General features: G+C 35.1%; 2 protein-coding genes across 2 annotated transcripts; both read left to right on the top strand.

Annotated features, from left to right (window-relative positions):
- Positions 1 to 8,480: 8,480 nt before the first annotated feature.
- LOC145606343 (uncharacterized) lies at positions 8,481 to 10,606 on the top strand. Its single transcript, XM_081662356.1, has 4 exons — positions 8,481 to 8,744; positions 9,099 to 9,310; positions 9,435 to 9,688; positions 10,198 to 10,606. Exons 1-4 carry the CDS (start codon positions 8,481 to 8,483, stop codon positions 10,512 to 10,514), a joined length of 1,047 nt encoding a protein of 348 aa, XP_081518482.1. The 3' UTR covers positions 10,515 to 10,606.
- A 3,762-nt stretch (positions 10,607 to 14,368) lies between these two features.
- LOC145606341 (uncharacterized) lies at positions 14,369 to 20,622 on the top strand. Its single transcript, XM_081662352.1, has 5 exons — positions 14,369 to 14,610; positions 15,248 to 15,513; positions 18,148 to 18,359; positions 19,409 to 19,673; positions 20,117 to 20,622. The coding sequence occupies exons 2-5, from the start codon at positions 15,250 to 15,252 to the stop codon at positions 20,414 to 20,416; spliced, it is 1,041 nt and encodes a 346-aa protein (XP_081518478.1). The 5' UTR covers positions 14,369 to 14,610; positions 15,248 to 15,249; the 3' UTR covers positions 20,417 to 20,622.
- Positions 20,623 to 21,573: the final 951 nt, after the last annotated feature.

The following is a 21,573-nucleotide window of genomic DNA, read 5'->3' as shown; positions in this document are numbered from 1 at the left end:
TCCAACCTAGTATAATTTGGTCCATGATAAGGGTCCAATAATTGTGTAGTTGTATGGGGCTTGAATAGACCTTTCCAACGATATATTATATGCCCAATTCCGATGAATAATAAGGAAGTTATGGCCAAAATACTAAACTGGACCCAAACCGGATTTTACCTACGACCCAAAGATCATGTGAGGGTCCAAAAGTTTAATTCCATTCCTACACTAATTAGGATCAATTAGAAGCTTCTATGAGTTTCTAAAAGATCTTAATTATCCTTTTTGAAAAGATAAGATCAAAGAATTCAAAATTGAATAAAACTCTTCTTTTTTAGAGTCCTTGTTCAGTACGAAATAGAATCTGTTCAGATATTATTTTCGTGCCTCATAATCTTTATCCAAATTTTATATGGTTGGATAGATCTTGAAATTATTTTTCCAATGATATAGTATAATATTAATTCGAGCTATAACGAAAAAGATATGAAAAAAATACGAAACTTTATCCAAAACTGACACCCTTCAACTATTTCGGCCATATCTTTTATCTAAAAAAATTTTAATCTGATTCCAATTGGGTTGGAAAGTATACTTCAAGACCTTTCCAACGACATATTATATGGCTTATCTGGACTTCTTGATCAAAAGATATGATAAAAACAAAATTCGCAAAAAAACTGTCCTAGGGCCATGCGACAGCCTTGCGACAGAACCAATTTTATTCCGATTCGAATTCTATCTTTTTCTATCGATTTCCGGACTATTTTCTCTATAAATAGGGCCGATATTCCTCGTTTTTAAATCATCAACAACCTTGATCACCAACAATCATCTCTCTTCTCTCTCTAAGCTAAAGCTTATTCTCTCTCTATTCTTTTTCTAAGCCTAGTCTTTTTCAAAATACATCATACCTCATTCACAAGTTGTAGAGTATGTAGACACCTAAAAATGTCTCCCCAAAACCAAACCCGATGATAAACAACCTTTCACTGCCATTATTGGTCGGGTTGAGTATGTAATCTTTAGAGTGCTTAAATCCATGTTCATTCCCAATACATTTCATAAAACAATCCAATTCCTAGCCTATTTCACCAAACCATAACTTATTTTCCTCCTTTTTGTACCTTTAAACCCAAAATAATTCATTTCGTGTCCATTAAAATCATTCATTTTGTATCCTTCTTATAAAACGTTTAGACCAGTTTATTTTGGTCCATAATATGGGTGCAATTATTAAATATTTGGATGGGCCTTTAAAATAGCTTTCCAACGATATATTATAAGCCCAAATCCGAGTTATAACGAATAAGTCATGCCCAAAATACTAAACTTAATCCAAACCGAACCTAAGCCCACCTTACCAACGACCCAATGATCATGTGGAGGGTCCAAAGGATTTAATCTCATTCCTAATCCAATTAGGATTAATTAGAAGCTTCTATAAGTTTCTTAAATGTGTTTCTATAAGCTTCTATAAGTTTCTATAAGGATTTTAATCTGATTTTGATTGGGTTAGAAGTAGACTTCAAGATCTTTCCAACGATATCTTATTTATCTTATTCCGATTTCTGGATCAAAAGATATGATAAAAACAAAAACCGCAAAAATTGCTGTCTATCGAGTTTTATTCCGATTTCATTCGGATCTTATCGTAATTCTTCGACCCCTCTTTTTCCCTATAAATAGAGGTCATATCACCCCTTTTTCAATCATCAACAAGCTTGATCATCAAATCATTCTCTCTTCCTCTCTTCTACACCAAAAATCGTTCTCTCTCCCTACACCAAAAATCATTCTCTCCTCTCTCTTTTGCTTTAGCCTAACTCTAGCCACCCTATTCTCTTATAATACATCCCTTAAGCACTCCAAGGAGTCCATACAACACCCGAAGTTCTATACTTAAACCTAGACGTGGAAGGTATAATTAACTGAGGGTTTGGACCAAATCAACTCTACTTTTTATTTAATTTAAATTTTATTTGATTTATATTTTTATTGAAGTTACTAACAGTTTATTCATAGATGTAGCAATTCAAGGAAATGTGGAAAATGAGTAATTAATCACTTAATTTTTTTTTTTATTTTTGTTGCCATTATCATGATTAGGGTTATGCTTTGATTTGACTAACTTTATTATTGTTGAATTGCTTCCAATATTAATGTTTATTCTATTATTGTTTATGATCACCATATTGCATGTTAAAGGGAATATGTTATTGAATATAACGCTTAATAAGATAATTTGGACGATCGGTTTAGGTTCCTCTTTAATCTTATTATTAATTGAAGTGGTCACAATATATTAGAATTATATGTGTGCATTAATATTCAACCAATTTAGCATAATAATAGTTTGGAGCAAATTGAATATTTTGTTTGTATGCCTTTGAGATCGCATGAACTACTTTTCACAATAAGAATCGAGTAGAGGCCAATACGGGCGAATGTGACTCCATGACTCACTTCGTACCATCATCCCCGATCCTCCTTTCGTGATTCCGAACCATATGGAGTTAGTAATCTCTTGGATTATGAATGGGGCGTAATCTTCACGGGTCAATCGTTGCTGCCTATCGTTGTCCCTTAATCGCGGTTGCCTTAAATGACCCGTGAACGTTTTACAAGTTCCTTAAAAACTTGTTGGCGGCTCCCTACTTTCCTTGTCCCTAATCGTTGTCCCTAATTGTATGTCAATTCCCACTTCCTATGAGTGCCAAGCATTTTCACACATGCTTTAACGTAGGCGCACTTCAAACGACGCCTACAATTTGGCAATTCCAGTGGGCAGGATTCTTGGTTATTTATCGATTTGAGTGATCGATATTTAATTGAGATGAGTGGATGAGACTTGAAAGGTTCTTGAATTGTATTCCTGCGATTTAATTGACATTGTCACATATGCATATGCAATTTAGGTTACCTATTTTTCCACAACAGTACGTGTTCTACGTATGTGGCTAGCCCGGGGGATTTAAGCTCTATCAACCCGAAAACGTTCATGACAATAAGGGTTCATCCGAGTTTTTAAATCCACCCAGGCCATGGAGTCGAGTTCGATTTCATCACGAACTCGCGGAGCCGCCCATTGGCATACACCCTCAAGGGAGGCTGCCTTGCTAACGCGTCCAAACTCTTAACCATGGTACCCTTTGACACCCTAATAAGCTTGACCATAGTGGAACATAGATCTTGACTTTAGGTTGTGAACTTCATTGCATCTTTCGTGACAATGTGCTTATGTGTGCATATATTTTTGTTTGCTTCTCTTTTTTTCCCTTATCTAACCCTCCTTTTTTATTAGAGTCGAGTCATAGATTTTTATTTTTTTTTTATTTTGAGTCAACCCGATTTTTTATTCCCGTATACTGCATAAGCGTCAACTTGTTTTGGTCATAGCCAGAGTTCTAGAAAAAGTTACGTGTCGTGCCACCTATGGATTTGTAGCCCCGAGTTTTATCTTTCATTTGGAGTTAGTTTCGCCCCAATAAGAGTCAAAGATCAAAAGTTATAACCGATATACTACAGTTTGTCTTGTTTAGGTTTGTTTTTAGCGTCAACTTTTATTTATTTTTTTTTTTTTTTATCTTTTCGTGTCAAGCTAGTCTTAGCCAAGTCCTTTAATCCGTGTTAACTCATATAACATAGTATTATAGATTTTTATTTATTTATTTATACCGATGAGTCCTAACTCTTCTAGAATTCCACTCGTCGTCCTAGTTTCTTGTGTTTTATTGTGCTGATAAAAATCGATGGCAGCCCCTAAGTTTTAATATGGTGGCAAGGTTTGAAGAGAGAGAACAGAGAAAATTTTAGGGTTTTTGAAGAGAGAGTAAAAAATATTTCCAAAAAGTCTTGTAATTAAAAAATAAAGTTAAGATGCTAAGTGTTGTAATTAAAAATTAAAAAACAAAGGCTTTATATAAATGGTAACAATCCAAAAATTTTGTAAGATATACTATAATCGCCAGGGTACTTAAGCCCTGTTCGCTTCACCTTAAAAAAAATTTGGTAAAAATAACTTCTGTTCAGTAAAAATAAGTCCAGTTCAGTAAAATTAATTTCAGCTCAATAAAATAAGTTCATTCAGTAAAATTTAGTTTTTTTAAAGAGAATTATAATAGAAAATCAGAAAAATAATTTCCGTTAGCAAAATAATTTCAGCTCAGTAAAATTAATTTAAGTTCAGTAAAAATAATTCAAGTTCAACAAATATAATTTTATTTCAGTAAAAATAATTTCAGTTCAACAAAAATAAGATTTAGTGAACGAGGCCTTAGTTGTAATCATCTCAATGAATAATTTCCAAACATGTTCCTTAAAAAAATTATCCATATAATTGATAATTAAATAGTTGGTATGTTTTTTTTCTTCTAACGGAAATTAAATCTTATCTGATATATATAAATAAAGTAGGCATTTTTGGAGAACATTCGGCGCGCCACACAAGCAAAAGTATATTTTTGACCAATTAAAAATTAGATTTCTATTTTATTTTAGAATTAAAAAATTCAGTTGCCACGTAGGTAGAACTGACGAATGATATTTAAGAATTTTGCCGCGTTAAAAAAACGAATAATGATTTATTAGATCAAAATTATTTTACTGAACTAAAATTATCTTTAAAAAAAAACGAATAGTGATTTATAAGAATTTAGATTATTTAAAAAACTAAATATTATCTTATAAAATAACCATCTTTAGATATAAAATTTATATATCTAATAATCTTGATAGTGTTTATGATAAAGAAATAAAAGTTATTCCTTAAAAATTAAATTTCTTTATGCCTACCACTGTAAATTGAAACATCTACAACTTCAATAAAAATTCATATCAATACAAAATCAAAGCGAAAGAATTTTGTGTCATAATTTTGTGTCAGTTTTAGGTCATTGGTAAGACGGTGACTGCGTAATTTTAGTTTAATTCTTATTTGTATTTGTGATTATTGCTTACATTGTGTTTATGATTACTTGCTTAAATTACTGTGTATTTTTTATCAAACTTGTACATCAGACAAGTCACATGTAACACCTAAAGTAGCACTGTCAAAACGGTTTGACAGTTCGGTTTCGGTTCGGTTTCAAATCGGTTCGGTAGTTAATCGGGTCGGTTTGGAATCGGTTTAATTGTCTCACGGGTCGGTTTTGGTTCGGTTTAAATAGTTATCGGTTCGATTCAGTTTCGGTTTATTCTTGAGCGGTTTTAATTCGGTTCGGGTTGTAAACAGTCCGGGTAGTAAACGATTCGGTGCAGGCAGGTTGCGGTTTGTTAACGGTGCGGTGTAAACGATTTTATCCCGGTTCAAACAGTTTCGGGTTGGAAACGGTTTCGGGTCAGAAACGGTTCGGTTCTTTTTTGGTTCAGTTTATAACTGATTCGGTTCTTTTTCGGTTCAGTTTATAAGTGGTTTGGTTCTTCGATGGTTTAACCACTTTAACGTTATTCATATTGGTTCCATTTCAAATTTACTAAATTACGGTTCGGGTCGGTTTTCGGTTTCAAAAAATAAATTGTTTATCGAGTTGTTTGGATTCGGGCAGTTAAATGGTTTTGGTTTGAAATTTGATAGTACTTGCTAACCTTTTGCGTTCACAAGTTTTATATAAAGTCGGCAAGTCGCGAATCATTTTTTATTTAGGCATCGTATTATAAACAAATTCTCATTGATTTTATAAATACATATTATGTTCTGTTTCAAGTTTAGTCATACTGATTTTACTAGTTTATTACGAAGTAGATTATAAGAGTTAGTGTATTACTGTATTTTTGTTTTACAATTAGGTTATTATATGCTTCTTATTTAATCATTTATATACTACGCATAGTATCATAATCATGATTTGATGAGTTCTTGACTTCCTGTGAAATGGAAATTTGTAATTTGGTAATGCGATACTTGATTAGTCAACAAGACTGATAATTATCACTCGTTTATCATTATATATTTTCATGAAATTATGAAGATATTACAAAGTGCTTTGATTTGTATAATGAAAGAAAACACTAATGAGTAATTAACAAGGTAATATTTATTAGTTCAATCGATCATATGTACACATTATTAACACATGGCATCTAACACTCATCTCATAGTTAAATATTCGTATCATCGTTATTCGTATGTATTAGTACAAATTAAAGTTATAGACTCATTAGTGATCTTTTTAAATTTATCTATTTATACATTTTATTAATATAACATTTTTATAATTTTTATGTGTATGAAAATAAAGATATACTAGTAGATGTTTTAATACGTGTCTTGGGCACTGATCCCGATCAAATGGGGCAAAAAAATACTAAAGAATTGAGGGAATAATATTTTTGTAGATGAATGATGTACAACACACAAACACACACGGATCACCACTCTCAACCATAGATTAAAAAATCAATGGTTAGATTCTTTCTCCCACAACATGCACGGATCACCACTCTCAACCATAGATTAAAAAAATCAATGGTTAGATTCTTTCTCCCACAACACACACAGATCACCAATCTAAACCATAGATTAAAAAATCAATGGTTAGATTTACATGAAACCCTTTTGAAACCCTTTCTCTTTCATCTTCTTCTTCTTCTTCTGCTTCTTCTTCTTCTCGCCTCTCTCTTCTCTCATCTTCCTTATCTTCTTTCCCCCCTCTTTTGATTTACCACGCCGCCATCGACTATACTACCACCACCAACACTATCAACCACCAGATGCCACAACACCGTCGTGAACAACACCAACACAGACTCTACATCAACATCAATGGTGCAAAACGACGGTTTTAAGGTCAAATTCGACTATTTTAGAGTTTTCATGGTCGAATTTGGCCTTGTAAACCCAATTCTGAGGTTTTGAGTGATCAAGTTCAAGTATGTATCTATTTTTTTTTTCTTAATTCTTATTTTAAATGTCCTTTTCGGATTTTTTTAGAAATCTATGGTGGTCACTGTTGAAGTTTGGGTTTTGGGGATTTTTTTTTGATGTTTTGTGTTTTTTTTTTTTTTTTTTTGGTCGGAATTTTTGTGATATTTTAGTTAGGGTTCAATCAGGTTTTGGTTTAGTTGGGTAGATCTGGGTTGGGGTTTGGGTTGGGGTTAGGTGGGTGGGTTACGGTTTAGGTTAGGTTTAGGTTGGTGGATCTGGCTTTGGGTTAGGGTTAGGTAGGTGGATCTGGGTTGGTTATGGGTTGTGGTGGTGGGTCTTTGTAAGTCGGGTTGTGGAGAATTGCGGTGGTGGGTAGGGTGAATCATGGTGGTGGTTTTAGTGGAGGGCGGGGTTTGTTGCGGTGGTGTTAAGGTGATTTTAGAAGGGAGTGGTGGCGGGGCAGACCCTTTTTTTTTGTTTTTTTATCAGAATGTTCCGACGGAATTTCCGTCGGAAATTTCCGACGGACTTCGTTGAGCTTGAAAATCTATTCCGACGAACCCTTTTCCGTTGGAATAGTGTTTCCTACGGAAATTCCGTCGGAAAAGGCTAATTTTCCGACAAAGGGTATTGTGACAACCGATTACGTCCGACAGAAAATTTCCGTCGTTATTTGCCTGATTTCTTGTAGTGGTAAACGGTTCGATTTAGAAGCGGTTTGGTTCATAAACGGTTCGGTTTATAACCAGTTCGGTTTACAATCAGTTCGATTTTTAAATGGTTCGGTGCAAACGGGTAGCAGTTTGCTAACGGTCCGGTGTAAACGGCTTTTTTGCCAGTTTAAACGGTTTCGGGTTGGAATCTGTTTCGGGTTAGATACGGTTCGGTTCTTTTTCGGTTTGGTTTTCTTTCAGTTCGGTTTATATTTGGTTCGGTTTGTTAACGGGTTCGGTTCTTATACGGTTTAACATTATTCGGGTCGATTCGGTTTCGGGTTTACTAAAATACGGTTCGGGTCGGTTTTCGGTTTAAAAAAAAATCGGTTTTTAATCGGTTCGGTTCTCATTTGGGTCGGTCGGTTTCGGACAGTTAAACGGTTTCGGTTTGAAATTTAACAACACTAACCTAAAGTATTTAGAAAATATTGTATCCGGATCCGTGGATACATGTGAGCACGAACGATACGGGTGCAGTGGTACACCCACCCCACGAGTCCATCATCTATAAATGTGAAATTCGTTAATTCAGTGAAGTTTGGTGTTGACTTTCTTTCTTGCTCATATACCTCCTTTTGCTCTATTCTTCTATCACAACAAATTTACAATCATGTTCTAAGTCCTCGTTCAATTTTTTTATCTTTGGAGCTTTAAATATATACTTACATAAGGTAATCTTCTTTTTTCTAATCTACGTAGTTATTTAATTTATGCTATACTTAATCATTTTGCCATCCATTTTTTTTTTGGCTAATCTAAGCTTATACTTATATTTGGTATTATAAGTTCCTGGTCATAAAAGATGAACGATTTTCGTGTATAATGCTAAAATATTTATTATATGGCCGAATGTGTTTAGCTAGGGACTAAGGGTGTATATATCCAAACTCATCATTCGAAAGGTTTTCTTAGGCATCATGTTGAAGAGTGTTGGAGTGATCCTAGTGATCTCCATTGCAGTGACATTTATCTGTCAGTCAACGCTGCCTCCACCACCGCGAATATGTGGGCTTCCTGGTGGACCACCCGTAACAGCACCAAGGGTGAAGCTGAGGGATGGTAGACATTTGGCCTACAGAGAGATTGGCGTACCAAAGGAGAATGCCAAGTTTAAGATTTTATATGTTCATGGTTTTGCCAATTCTAGACATGATGTAATTATTGCATCTAATCTTCCTCAGGTAATTATATATATAGTTTTTATTCTCATTAATGATGCGATTGTATTTTGCTATTTCTTTAGTTATTTGATTCAACTAGAAGCTAAAATCCAGGCTTTTGTGGATGGTGAGCTCAATTCTTTCGGCTCTTGCAGCTCAAGGCATTTATATTCTGTTTTTCCTGCATCTAAAATTCAATATGATATCTAGTGAACATTAACAAATACTTGTTACTTACACTTTCGTAGCCTTAGTTTTAGAATTTAACAATAAAATGTCCCTTATACAACTAGAGGAACAATGCTATATCCTTTTGGTGATCTGAAATAAACATTAAAAATAAGCTTCATTCTTGATTTTATCCCCATTTCACAGGAAGTCGTTGAAGAGTTGGGATTGTATATAGTGTCATTTGATAGGGCAGGCTATGGAGAGAGTGATCCTGATCCCAAGAGAACAATGAAAAGCACGGCTTTGGATGTTGAAGAACTCGCTGACCAGTTAAAGCTCGGGGATAAGTTTTATTTGGTTGGATTTTCCATGGGCGGCCAAACAGTCTGGGTTTCCCTCAAATACATTCCCCATAGGTACTTAGCCGTTACTTTTTGTTATATATGCTTGTGTAATGAAAATATATACATAATGATGCAAGGTAATATGAAATATTTGAATAAAAATTTCATGAAATTGTTCAATGGGATGTTGTTTCAGGCTTGCAGGAGCAGCGCTGTTAGCACCAGTAGTGAATTACTGGTGGAGTGGCTTCCCTGAGAGCTTATCTGATGAAGCCTTTAGACAGCAGCTGCCACAGGACCAATGGACTGTAAGGGTTGTTCACTACTTTCCTTGGCTTACTTACTGGTGGAACACTCAAAAGCTCTTTCCTGCTTCTAGTGTTGCTGCTGGAAAAATTGTATTCAGTCGACAGGATTATGAAATCTTTTCCAAGATCACATTCTCTGACGGTACTAATCACAAGGTTAGTTATCTTCATCTATCAGTTTTGGTCTAATGTTATAAATCTTATGGTTTTATTGGATTTGATTCATAATATGGCCTGAAAATTCTCCAATCTGCCTTTGCTAATAAACCTATAACATTAAATCAGTCTCAATTATGATCATTTTCTTGGGACTTCGTTCTTAGGTAGGAAAAGGTATAAACTAAATGCTACATCGGCCTCAAATAAACTAGCTAGTTAGTAGGCCAACTGACTTTGTGTTTGTTTTTTTTTTTTTTTTTTTTTTTTTTTTGGTAAAATCATAACTGTGTGTCATTCATGGTCAAGAATAATGATCTTGTATCTTCAAAGTCGGTTTTGAAAAAGAGTAACTAGTAGTAATTTCCTAAATTTTTTAAAGAGAACTTTGTGAAGTAGCTGAAAAAAATTTGATCCATGTATTGTATATTTTTTGTCTAAATTTCAGGGATACAATTTGATATCCCACGGATAATAAATATAATAAAAACCAAGAAAAACTGTGGATTTTCTTACAGGAACAAACAAAGCAACAAGGAGAATTCGAGTCACTTCATCGAGACATGATGATTGGATTTGGAAACTGGGAATTTAGTCCAATGAACCTCACGAACCCCTTTGAAAGCAAGCAAGGATTGGTGCATCTATGGCAGGGTGATGAGGATACCCTTGTACCGGTCACATTGCAAAGATATATTGCCCAAAGACTTCCATGGATTAAGTACCATGAGTTGGCAGGGGCAGGGCATGTGTTTCCCTTAGCAGAAGGGAAGGCCGAAGCTATTCTCAGAGCATTGCTGTTGGGTGAGTAGTAGATTGATCACTCCTTTGACACCAATATGAATCTGTGCATCCTGGAAATCAACCATTCCAGTTAGCATCGTTATGAAGAAAATATAGTTAGTAAGCTTAAATTATGGGCATTAGTATGTCAGGGAACATCATTAATATTATACAATTGGAAACTACTATCCTGCATTAAAATTTCTTTTAAAAGGCATTGGATAGGTACTGGTGTGTTTCTTATTATACAGACGGTGTTAACCTGAATGTTAACAGTTTCCTTTTCCTTCAACCATTTTAGCAGTCATATGCCTCTTATTTCCATTTCTGCTGCTGGCTAGCATCTAATTGGCATGTTAACCATGCTGATGACAAATTTTTCTATGACTCTTATGAAGGTCTACCTTATCCCTGCATAAAATTTAAATTTATTCGTCTTAGATTGTTTCCAAGGACCATCAATATTAGCAGGCTGGAATTCCTTTGCTATCCTGTCTGAGGCAACCTGATTGCAGTAACTTGTAGGTGGAATGCTCCTGCGCTAGGAACACGTTAACCTATAAAATTCACTACTTCCTGGCTGATACGAACCCACACTTCCATCGACGAGACCAAATGTTTAGGCTTGAGAAATCACATTGTTTTTATGTTTCCAAATCACCCACAATCCTGCAAAAAAAAACACATTAGTAAGTTGAAAGAGTCTTGTCATCCTTTGAGAGAAGGTTGATCCAGGATTTGATCTACTGATCAATTTGAATGGGGTATTTAGTTCGAGAATTAATCCCCAACGACAATGCCAGCCACAATTTTAAAGACCATTCAAAGTTCCTGAACAGATGTTTTGAAGACTACGGGGCTTGGCCACAGAGAACAAACACAAGGCCAAGTATTAGTTTTCGACTGCTCAAAACAAAGCTTCCATGGAAAGTTTTTCATACCCCATTAGATTTGAATTTGTTATACATGGAAAGGTGTTCGCAAGTTCTTGCTGTGTATGCTGATTTAACAGTGTAGTAATCCGAAGAGGTGCAGTTCTAGAAGATTTGCTCATCCTTCTGGCTACGTTGCTCCTTGTGATACAGGTTCTCAGAATATCTATGGTGTCACAGCTGTTGAAAAGTTTCCAAATGATTTGATGTTTTCATGAGGTAATCTGACTATTAATGAGACTCGCGACAGAGTCCAGTGAGTGTCTTTCCTTCATGGTGACCAAATCCTTAAGCTCAAATGTCCAACCTTTCACCCATTGAACCTTTGTAGTGTTATTGTTCCTAGCATTCACTAATCTATCATGTAAGTACATTACTATGATGGGTTTACTTTCATACGCCTTTTGTTTGTAACTTCAAAAAAACGGAGGGAGTTCAATTCTTTTAAGCTCTGAAGAAAGTTAGAAACTCTAACTAAACCCTTTATAACCTCATGATGACTAGTGAAGTTTATTTGTCAATTGTCCCTATCTCCTTCATCAATCTAAGATGGTATTAGCTTTTAAATAAATCCTCTTTCTATCCCTTTTTGTTTGCCCCAATTTCTATTTTAAGTTATCTTATAAAAATTGTTCTATATTACTAACGTACTTACGTATATAAGGATCACTACTTTACTCTCATAATAATAATTTAGTTCCCACCATTTTTCTCTCTTATCAATTATACTCAACTAAAACTATTAAAGTGTCTCTCAAAAAGAGCATAAAAAAAATAACTCCCTCCGTCCCCTATTGATGGTCTCTTTTGCTAAAAAATCACGGGAATTAAGGATAAATAAAGAAAGTACATTTAAAAAGTAAATTTACATTGGGTATGCAAAAAAGTAGAGAGAGAAAGTAATTAAAGTACATAGGAAAGTAAAATTTACATGGGAAAGTTAAATTTGCACAAATATTTTTGCAAATGTAAGAGAATTTTGGTAAAAAAATAATATTAATGGTACTTGAAAAAAAGCAAATGTGACTAACATTTTGAGTCACCAAAAATGGCAAAAGTGACCATCCATAGGGGACGGAGGGAGTAATAACTTGAAATATTTCTATGAGACAAACAATTGAGGACAAAGGGAGGACGAATGAGCACTGGAAATTAGATTGACATTGCTAACATACTTAAACAATAGGGCTCGATTAAAGAAGCTTAAATTCGGAATATCAAGTCCAAGCATACCGTTAGGATATTTTAGTGATTTGTTATGGAGAATTGTGCTCAGTAGCTCACTACTAGAATATGGATTAATAGAGAGTAGCTAGAGATAAGAAGAATTTAGAGATAGAGAGAAAAGAGAACGAACATTTTTGTTATTAATTCAATATACTCTTAGGCCCTTTACTTTACCTTGTAAAAGATAATATTTAGTAAAAAATAATTGAAATTTTGATTTTTACATAAAAAAATAAACATACAAAATTGTTTCTTATTACCAACTCTTAATAGTTTTATTTTACCATCATACAAGAACCAAAAATCAGTTTTTACTAGTTACCACTAGACCTGGCAATCCTGACCCAGACCCGATGACCCGACCCGAATGACCCGACCCATGACCCAAAATCGACCCGAAATCAGTGACCCGAAATTGACCCAAAACCCGAATCAACTCGACCCGACCCATACCCGACCCGAAGTGGAAATAACCCGACCTAGACCCGAAACCCGAAACGACCCGACCCGAGATGACCCGACCCGAAGTTGACCCGAGACCCGAGATGACCCGACCCGAAGTTGACCCGAGACCCGAAACGACCCGACCCGAAGTTGACCCGAGACCCGAAGTTGACCCGACCTTTAACTTGAATTAATTGACCCAAATAGACTCGAAACCCAGAATGACCTAAACCAAAATTATCTTATACCTGAAATGACCAGAATCTATTTAAGTTAAAGACTTGACCTTAGCAAACCGAAATAGAAAAAAACCGCAATTAAATTGAATTAATTGACCCAAATCTATTTAAGCTAAAGGATTTTTTTTATCTTCCTATTTTTTTACTTTTATTTTTGTTTTTCTGTATTTTAGAATTTAGTCACTTTACCTTTTACTTATGGAAATTTGGAGGGAGTATTCCCGCTCATAATTTACCTCTTGTCCTCATCATGAAATACTTTTGGAGTTTTAGCCATTTGGGGGTAAGAATTTCCCACAATTTTAACCAAGTTAAAAGTTTTATTTTGTTTCCCTCTTGAATTTTCACTTTTAAGTTGTAACTTTGTTAAAATTGAAATTTTGAAAATTTTTAATTGATCAACAAGTGTGTCCGTAATCTTACATCTGAATATGAGAATATTTCCCAATGCACTAACCCGACTCGAAGTTGACCCGACCCAAAGTTGACCCAAAAATTGACCCGACCCGAACTGACCCGACCCAAACTTGACCCGATACCCGACCCGACCCGATTTTCAGTCGACCCGAAATCAACCCGAAACCCGGAATGACCCGACCCGAACATGACCCGATAACTTTTTGACCCGAACTTGACCCGACCCGAAATGACCCGACCCATACCCGACCCGAATGACCCATTTGCCAAGTCTAGTTGCCACTGTGTATCAAGAGCCTTCTGTTAAATGTAACGGAATTTAAAAAGTTCTTTGATTTTCAAGCCAAAAATATGTTATTTAGAGGTTCGTTTTAGGAGTCATTTTGACCCTAAGGATCCGATTTGATGTTGAAGTTGACAAAAGATTATCAAAAACTTCTCGAAATCATTAAGATAAAATACATTGTTATTACGTTCATAAAAATCTACAAGTATAATCAAAGTTGATACCAGTATATAAATAGTGAAAAAAATTCGTAGTAATAAAATATGGCGATAATAAAAAATGGAGTAAGTAATAAAATTCGAATTGAGTGAGAATAGAAACTTCGTCATTATGTGTCATACGTGTGGGCGTGTGCCTGGATTAGATACCGGTTCACCCACCAACAACAGCATTGAAATCCCTGCCAAATTCACTTGTTTATCTTTTTCTACCATTTTCTGCCAAATTCAAACTTCAGAGTTATACTCTTCCTGTATGATTTGTATCAGTACAATCATACCAAGCTTCAGAGCAAGTCTTCAGCTGCGCTACTTTTGGTTTCAAATTGTCACTAACTTTCATCTTCCCAGCTTCTGAGAAGGTTTCTTCTTTTCTTAATCAACTCATGCAAATTTTACTTTTGATTTTTTTCTCATTCAATGAAATTGTACTCTTACTGTTTTTCAATTTTGTGGGTATATTTTGATATTAATTGTTCTTAATTGTTTGTGTGTTCATTTGGGTTCAATAATGAGTAAATTAAGTTACTACCCAGATGGCAAATTAGGAGTATTTCTTGTTGAATCTCATTATTAATTGTACTTTACAAACTAAAATTAAAAAGAGAAATAAATGTTTTTGTTTAATGGAACAGTACTAATCTTTGTGATCCGGGGGTTAAGTTAACTGATATTGTCAATAATATGTTTTATATAGTTGAGTGGAAGAATGCAAGAGATGAATAGAGTGTATAATTTACACCCGCATGTAGAATGGAAATTATGTAAATAATCCTGTTGAATATGATCTTTAAATTGTATGATTCACTGAATTGCAATCTACTGATATCCTATGTGATGAATGTTCATGTCTTTCTTTGGTTATCGCGTAAATTGCTGATATTTGTTTACATAGTATGTGCCATTTATCTACATTAAAAGTTGATCGATCTACTAGAATAACATTAAGTAAAGATTGTTGTTCATGTTTCCATCTTATAATTCAAAATATATTCTTAGGTATGTTGAAGAGTGTTGGAATAATCTTGCTTATTGCCTTAGTGGCAACATGTATTTATCAATCTAACCTGCCACCATCACCGAGGATATGTGGGTTTCCTGGTGGACCGCCCATAACAGCACCAAGAGTGAAGCTGAGGGATGGTAGATATTTGGCCTACAGTGAGATTGGTGTACCAAAGGAGAATGCCAAGTTTAAAATTGTATTTGTTCATGGTTTTGGCAATTCCAGGCATGATGTGGTTGTTGCAGCTAACCTTCGTAAGGTAATTGATTTTGTTTTTTTTCTACCTAAGGATATAAATTCCTTATTCTTTCTTTCTTGCTTTTAAATTTATTGAAAACTTGTAATTGCAAATTGAAAAAAAAAATTCATTGAGGAATATAAGTTGGGCCTACTTACATGAATTGATATGCTCTTGTGATGTGATCTAAATTGGTGCTACATGAATAATTTTTTTATTTTTTTGGTAATGGTCCCTTTATAAATAAAAAAAAAAAAAATTGCCTCAAAAAAAATAATAAAATAAAATAAAATAGTTTTTTCAAATGCAAGTTTGCAACATTTAGATTTCAGCAATATTCATATACTCCCTCCATCTTTGAAAGGTGTTTATTCTCGTCTTTGCACTGAGATTTAGGTGATAAATGGTATCAATTGTTGTTTTATTGAAAATTAGATGAGGCAAGAGTTAGTGGGGTTTTTACCAATTGAATGAAAGAGATTTCTAGGTGTAGGAAGAGAGAGATGATAAAATATTAGTAAATTCATTCACAAAATGAAAATGTAGAGAGTATATGAGAATGAAAGAGCTAATGTACTCTAGGGAGTACTATCTTTTATCTAACATACCTAAGAAAAACTTTTAATCAGTTTATGTTTCCAATGTATCAATATTCATTTTTTTTACTTATAGATAGATTTAAGATTCTTTCTCCTTTCCAAAAATGATGTAATATGGGATTTCCAAAGAATATTATCTTTATACTAAAAGCATGAAATAGACTTTTTCTCCAAAAATCCATAATGAAACAATAGAATATCATATCCAGCACCATTATTAGTTTCAATATGAATCATCTTTGTCATCGATACATTTTTTTCTTTTTTTTTTTTTTGGACAGGGTCATCAACACAGTGTTATCTTTTGCTTAAGCACACTTGACTCTTTTTTTTGAACGATACATTCGGGTGTTGCCTATGTCTTTTTGGTATGCACAACACTCTTGCAAACAAATAACATAGAATTTACTGTATGCTTTATCAAGTCTTCAGGATAATTGGAGATTCAGGGGCTTCAAGTTTGGTTGATTTTAAGGTGACATAAAGCCACATGTCATGTATAGTGGGCACCTTTCTGGATTAGGTAGGTAGGTGGTTGTTTAAAGGGTCAACTCTCAGGTTTGACTAGCTCGAAACATTGAGATATTACTTAGAAGATACCCTTAAAATTGACTTAAAAGGTCTGAAGGGTGAGTTATTGTAGATCAAAGAAGAAGAGAATTAGCTGGAATTTGCTACCTCTCCAATGGAAATGATGCTTATTTAAGTTTGAGCAATAGATGGTAAGCTCCAGAAAGCTTGGAGTGTCTCTTAGTTGGCTTTGATAACTCTGAGCATCAGTTTGAGTAGCATACCCAGTAGGCTAGATCACAAGTGAGGGTTTAATTTGATTTCCATTCATAGTCTCCGTTTGTTTTGACGGAAACATTTTCAGGACCATTTTCCATAATTTGGTTTATAAAGTGTGGAAACAATTTTCTCAAAGGTAGAAAATAGTTTTTCCAAGAATGAAAAACAAATAGAGAGCCTAGTCTAATCTCAGCGTAGTAAAGCAAAAAAAACTTATCTCCTACCTTGGTTATCAATAAATTACTAATACATTGCTTAGAAAGAAGACTAGCTTTTGATGACATGTAATCGGAGAACTCTCTCAACTTGGTCCTTTTGTGAACATCTGTGGTAAACTCAGGTCCTTCATGATTTTCGCCATTATGTATCACTATGTGTTGTGATTGATAAACGCAGGTCCTAGCCGCTAGGGTTTCGAGGGTGGGGGGAAGATCAGCCGGCGTTTTTAAGGGGAGGGAAAGTGTTTTTGCGTGGGTGGTGGAAGTTTTTCTGGGGAGGGGAGGGGCGGCGAGGGGTGGGGGAGGTGCGCCGAGGGCTGACGATTCCCTTCGTTGTTGTGGGGTGGCTTTTGGTGGCCGGAAAAGTGAAGAAAGGGGATGTGTGGTGGTTGTGGTGATTCCCTTTGTTTTTTGAAAACCAAACAACATACTACTTGGAAAGGGGTTCATTCCATTCTCCTACATTCCCTTTGTTCATTCCATTTCGATTCCCCGGCATGAACCAAACGGCTCCTAAGTGTGTATCTGAGGCTAGTCCTCATAATCTCTTTTGCATTTGTTACTCACTTTTGTTTTATCTCTTAAAAATCCAAAAATAGATTCTTAGCTACAATTATACTTCCTCCGTTTTTTTTCTTCCTACATACCTTTTTGGCACCCACTTTAAAGAAAAAATTAGAGAAGGTGGTCGGACAGCCCAGTTAAAATATTTAAACCTTAATAACTCAACTCCAAAGTCTCTACCCTTGCCTATTATTGATGTTTTATTAATTTGTACACTTATTCTCTCATTTTTCTCTTTAACAATGTGACAAATAGATACTTCCTCTGAAATTTTTTAGCTGAAAAGTTTTGACTATGGACACTATTCACATAAGTTAATTTAACTTCTTTTTGTGATTCATTTGCATATTATGTTATGAACTTTTCTTGTCATTAATACACATAAAATGCACTCTTTACTTCTAGACAAGAAACGCTATTTCATTCGATTGATTTGGCATATTAGACATTCATAAGCTTCAATTTTTTTTTTCTCTCCCTCACAGGAAGTCATTGAACAGTTGGGATTGTATATAGTGTCATTTGATAGGCCAGGTTATGGAGAAAGTGATCCTGATCCAAAGAGAACAGTTAAAAGCTTTGCTTTAGATATTGAAGATCTTGCCGACCAGTTAAAACTTGGGGATAAATTTTATCTGATTGGTTTCTCCATGGGCGGCCAAACAGTTTGGGGTTCCCTCAAATACATTCCTCACAGGTATTGTCTTATACATAGCCACTCCATACATCTTAACACAAGTAGCGAAGTATGGTTCTTTCTATGACCAGGCCTTCTATATTATCGCTTATGAGTATTATACGTTTACAAGGTTCATAATATCGAGTGAATATATTATAAGAATTGTTTGGTTCATTTGATGAGTTGGAACTCTTGGAAGTCCTCAAAATTGGGATAAAGAACCTACAAAATGATTTGGTGTGGTAGCATCCTGTCAGAGTCTACAGGTTACCTGTCATCAACTTTTTGAATCATTTCTGTTCCTATACATTTTGTAAAGTATTCATCATTGTGGTATTAGAATTTGACTTTTTTAAGACGTTAGCAGTAGGCTTGCTCCCTTCTGGAAAATTTGGAGAGTGAGAATGTGAGAATGACTTCCTTGAAAGTAAACAATGCTATGTACAAGTCTATTGACAAAATACTTACCTATATAATGATCAATTTTCAATTGGTAAAGGTCCTCTTGATAAGTCTGATATTACATTGAATTATTGGCCGTATTCTGATAGATCGGACCCACACCCACATTGAGCTAGCTTATAATGCCTTGGAAAACATTAGGTTTTTTAAAATTTGCTACTATTTGACAGTGATAACCCTGACAATATTAATGCAGAAAAAAACCTTGGGATTATTCAAATCTACTACTTAGTATATTGGAATAGATAATTTTTCAATATCATTATTATTATCATCATGCCTTCATAGTGGCTCACTCTGATGTAATGGAGGGTGATGTACATTACTTAATTATGAGCATGAGGCTATTTCCAATTCACCATGGATTGAAACACAAATTTCACCAACATAATTTTAAAAAGAAAAAAAAAAAAGAACAACAAAACAAAGCCTTTGATTATTAAAGAGCTATTTTAATTGAACCCGTTATATAATGTAAATGCCTGAGAATATTATTTAAAAGGCCATTGATAATGGTTGAATGTTCATGTGTTCGTTTTAGAATGTAAGATCATAATATAATTAAAAATGCTTTTTGGTTTTTTTTTGCTGGTATGCTGTTGCAGGCTAGCAGGAGCAGCACTATTAGCTCCAGTTGTGAATTACTGGTGGAGTGGCTTCCCTGACAACTTAGCTAATGAAGCCTTTCAACGACAGCCACCTCAGGATCAATGGGCACAAAGGGTTGTCTACTACTTCCCCTGGCTTACTTACTGGTGGAACACTCAAAGGCTATTTCCTGGTTCCAGTGTCGCTGCTGGAAAAGCTGTACTAAGTCGACAGGATTATGAACTTATCCCCAAGATTATTTCACTTGGAACTGGTCATATGGTAAGTTAGCTCATTCCATCAGTTTTGACCTCATTTCATAATGCTTATTGTTCTTTTGTTTTTGGATACACAATGTAGCTTATAATTCAATCTGGAACTGCTGCTTGATATTCATCAGTCTTAACTATGTAGCTTACTAGCATGTTGTCTTCCTTAGAACTTTTGCAAGGAGAGAAATTATAAAATATATGCCAATTTGCTTCATCTGTTTCAAACTGGTAAACTGACTTATATCTGATCAACTGAATCTGGCTATGGTATTTTGATATCTGTCATATCATGGCTAAATATATAGCAATTTATCGAGTTAGATGAAATGTAGTTTGTGAGAAGGTCAAGTGATTAATGGATTGATGTGTAAATAGTATATTTTGTCTCGATATCAGAGCAACTGTTTGGTATAGTAGGATAAATTGTAATAAAGAAAATCTGTGGCTTTCCAGGGACAGGTGAAGCAACAAGGAGAATTCGAATCAATATACCGGGACATGATGATTGGATTTGGGAGCTGGGATTTTAGTCCACTGAATCTGACAAATCCCTTTGGATCCAAGCAAGGATCAGTGCATCTATGGCAGGGTAATGAAGATACACTTGTACCTGTCACATTGCAGAGATACATCGCTCAAAGACATCCATGGATTCAGTACCATGAGGTGTCCGGAGCAGGGCATTTGTTTCCCTTTGCAGACGGGATGAATGAAGCTATTCTCAAAGCACTACTTCTTGGTGAGGACTCCTAAGACACCAGTTTAGGATTCGTGCAACCTAAAAAAGGGTCAGATCCCGAGTGCACCAATATTAGGAACATGTGGCGATGTCGTGTATGTTTGGTAGTTTATAAATTATTCTTGTACAATAATACCATGCTACACGTTCTGATATAGAACAGAATTTGATGCCAATTTTACACTAAACTTAGACAAAGTAGTGTGCTACCAATTTCACAGCCTGCAGAAAGCTAGATGGCGGTCAATGGAGCCCACTGTTGAATGATCTTATGTAATAGTAATTATTTCATTAATGAAATAAGTTTATTAAGTTCTGAATTTTGCAAAACTAGTTATTATTATTTTGTTATAGTCTATGGAAATCAATCACTAAGATGATTAAGATTATTTACTTACCAACAATCCAGAGTCAACCGGAGCACCTACCTCCACCTAGTTCGTCGGACTCCCAAATCTACCATCTATCCACTTGATAGGTTTACACGTACAAAAGATGGAAGTGTAAAGCACAAGAGGCTTTGGGTTTCAGATAGAAGAATCATGTCACGAACAAGCGAGTGCAAATGGAAGTGGTAACTAAGAAACGTTAGTGTAAAGCACAAGAAGAGGCTTTGGGTTTCAATTATAAGAATAATGTCTAGAACAAGCGAGTGCAAATGGAAATGGTAAGTAAGAAACTACGTGTAAAATTGCAGGTCATAGGCTGCCATGGCGTACGAACGCCTCAAAAGATGAAACTACCGTAGGTCAATTCCAATCTAAACAACTATGGGCATCACCTATTACACCTATGGCGAATTACCTTACATGATGGACACAATACTTTGTTATACTAATAAGCAATAAAACAGAATGTACTTATCTCTTGATGCGTGAACCAAACTGACAATAGCCGCGTCGTGGAGAACCACTGACCTAAAAGACGATTCCGCGCTACCTCCCGGTGCAGTAGACAAATGTGGTCGCCCTCCAAGATAAGCACGGCGCCGGAGTTTATGTGCACTCACAAACCCGACTGGAACTCAGAATACTTGCCCATAAAACAGAATGAAAAGAACATGTGTTTAGATAATTTTAGAGAAGAAAGAAGACTGATTGTGTTATGTGTTTTGGCTGAGAAAACCACCGAGTATTTATAGGCTGAAGAGGAAAACGGGAAGCATAAAAGG

This window comes from Chenopodium album, chromosome 22 (assembly GCF_948465745.1).
Source record: "Chenopodium album chromosome 22, dcCheAlbu1.1, whole genome shotgun sequence".
In the NCBI taxonomy this organism is placed as follows: Eukaryota; Viridiplantae; Streptophyta; class Magnoliopsida; order Caryophyllales; family Amaranthaceae; genus Chenopodium; species Chenopodium album.
This window is presented reverse-complemented; position numbering and strand designations above follow the sequence as displayed.